Source organism: Oxyura jamaicensis, unplaced genomic scaffold, assembly GCF_011077185.1.
Source record: "Oxyura jamaicensis isolate SHBP4307 breed ruddy duck unplaced genomic scaffold, BPBGC_Ojam_1.0 oxyUn_random_OJ172, whole genome shotgun sequence".
NCBI classification, from domain to species: domain Eukaryota; kingdom Metazoa; phylum Chordata; class Aves; order Anseriformes; family Anatidae; genus Oxyura; species Oxyura jamaicensis.
The window spans coordinates 4,686-6,863 of NW_023305695.1; the positions used below are offsets into that span (position 1 = coordinate 4,686).

General features: G+C 51.6%; 1 protein-coding gene across 1 annotated transcript in view; it reads right to left on the bottom strand.

The window, feature by feature from the left end:
• Nucleotides 1-2,178, bottom strand: part of CAPN1 (calpain 1) — a 10,121-nt gene that overhangs the window by 1,409 nt on the left and 6,534 nt on the right. The window contains 7 exon segments of the mRNA XM_035313481.1: nucleotides 1,119-1,235; nucleotides 1,341-1,419; nucleotides 1,529-1,597; nucleotides 1,705-1,769; nucleotides 1,896-1,957; nucleotides 2,039-2,100; nucleotides 2,156-2,175. Coding sequence (XP_035169372.1) covers nucleotides 1,119-1,235; nucleotides 1,341-1,419; nucleotides 1,529-1,597; nucleotides 1,705-1,769; nucleotides 1,896-1,957; nucleotides 2,039-2,100; nucleotides 2,156-2,175 — 474 coding nt within the window.

Genomic DNA, 2,178 nt, shown 5'->3' on the forward strand with positions numbered 1-2,178 from the left:
TAATAGGGGGAAATGGGGTTAATAGGGGGAAATGGGGTTAATAGGGGAATTGGGGGAAAATGGGTTTAACAGGAAATTGGGGGAAAATGGAGTTAATGGGGGAATTACGGTTAATGGGGAAATTGGGGAAGTTAAGGGGAATTTGGGTTAATGAGGGGAACTGGGTGGAAATGGGTTATTAGGGGAAATTGGGGGGGAAATGGGGTTAATGGGGGAAATTGGGTTAATGGAGGAAGTGGAGGGAAATTGGGGTTGATGGGGTGAAATGGGGGGTAACGGGGGTTAATGGGTGATTAACAGGGGAAATAGGGTGGAAATGGGGGAAATTGAGAAGAAATTGGGGTGTAATAGGGGAAATGGGGGGAAATTGAGGGGTTACAGTGTAATAGGGGAAATTGGGGGGGGTTAATAGGGGAAATTTTGGGGGGTAATGGGGGAAATTAGGGAGTAATGGGGGGAAATAGGGGATGTTGGGGAGTTATGGGGGGAATTTGGGGGTAAAGGGGAAATTGAGGAGGAATAGAGTAAGATAAGGGGGAATAGGGGTAATTGGGGGGGGAACAGGGAAAACTGGGGGGTTAACTGTGTGGTAACGGGGGAAATTGTGGGGGAATAGGGCAAATTGGGGGGGTAACGGGAATAGAGTAAATTGAGGGGGAATAAGGGGTTAAAGGGGAAATTATTGGGTGGGGAATGGGGCAAATTGGGTGGGGAATGGGGCTGGGGGATAATAGGGGAAATGGGGGATAATGGGCTGGGTTTAAGTGGAAAGTTGGGCAAACCAGGAGCATTTGAGGGGGATACTGAACCCCCCCCCCCTTTTTTTCTGCTAAATCCCGCAAGTTTCCCAACTTTTCCTCTTAAATCGGGTAAAATTGTGAAATTCTGGGAAAACCCATAAAAACCCCGCAGGAATTAAGGGGAAAGACGGAAAATATGCAAAATTTAGCAGGTAAAATTGGAAAAAAAAAAAAAAGCAGGATTTAAGGGGGAAAAACAGGAAATCCTACAATTTCCTGCTAAACTTTGAGGGTTTTCCACCATATCCCGCTAAATCCTATTATTTTGAGGGGAAAGTTGGTCAAACTGGGGGTTTTTAGCAGGAAACCAGAGCTCACGGAACATGGTCTCCAGGCGCACGAGGCAGCAGACGAAGTTGTCGAAGTCGATGGCCAGGTCGGGCTCAGCATAGCGGGTGATGATGAGCTCGTGCAGCTTTTTGTTCAATTTATACCCTTTTAGGGCAAATAAGGAAAAAAAAAAAAACAATTATCCCAAAACGTTGCGGGAGGTGACGCCAGCGGGCTTTAACAAGCCCCGAATTAATAGGGCCACGTTACCTGCCGCTTCCAGCGCCATCCGCATCTCGTAGGCGCTCATGCTCCCAGACTTGTCCAGGTCGAACTTGCGGAACACAGTCTGCCCGATGACCCCAAAAACGCCAAAAAATGCCCCAACACGGGGGAGGGGTGACAGGTCAGGGCCCCCCTTGGGGCCGTCCCGCCACGCCCCAAGCCCCCCAACCCACCAGGTAGTTGCGGATTCGGTTCCACAGGACGTTGAACTCCACCAGCCCCAGCTTGCCGTTGCCGTCTTTCTATGGTGTGGAAAGAAGTTAAGGAAAAGCGGCTGGGGTTTGGGGGCGTTTTGGGGGAAAAAACGGCCTTTTTTGGGACCCCCAGAAGAAGGCATCAGGGAGGATACGTCCATGAGGTTGACCATGCTGCGGCACGACTCGATGCTGAAGCCTTTGGTGCGGAGATCCTTGTCTGCGGGGCCAAGAACGCACTCGGCATCACAAAAGGCGGCTTGGCCCCATTCCAAACCTCCATAATACACTTTTTTGGGTGCCAAACTGCGTAGTTTTGGTCAAAATCCCCCCATTTGGGGCTTACGTTTGCCGATGATGCGGTTGAGGATGGTCTGAAGCTCGGTGACGCTGATTTCCATGTCCGGGGGGGGGGGGGGGGGGCAAGGGGGGCGGTTGGTGTCGCCCCCGAGCCCCCTGCACCACGCTCCCCACGCTCCCCTTACCGGCCCCGCAAGCTGCTTGAAGAGCTGCTTGAAGTTGGCGTCAATCTCGCTTTCCGAGAGCACTTTCTGGGGGAAAAAAGGGCGGTTTTGGGTCAAAGGGGTGAAGAGAAAACGGGGTAGCATCATCTGGGGGATTCTCACCTC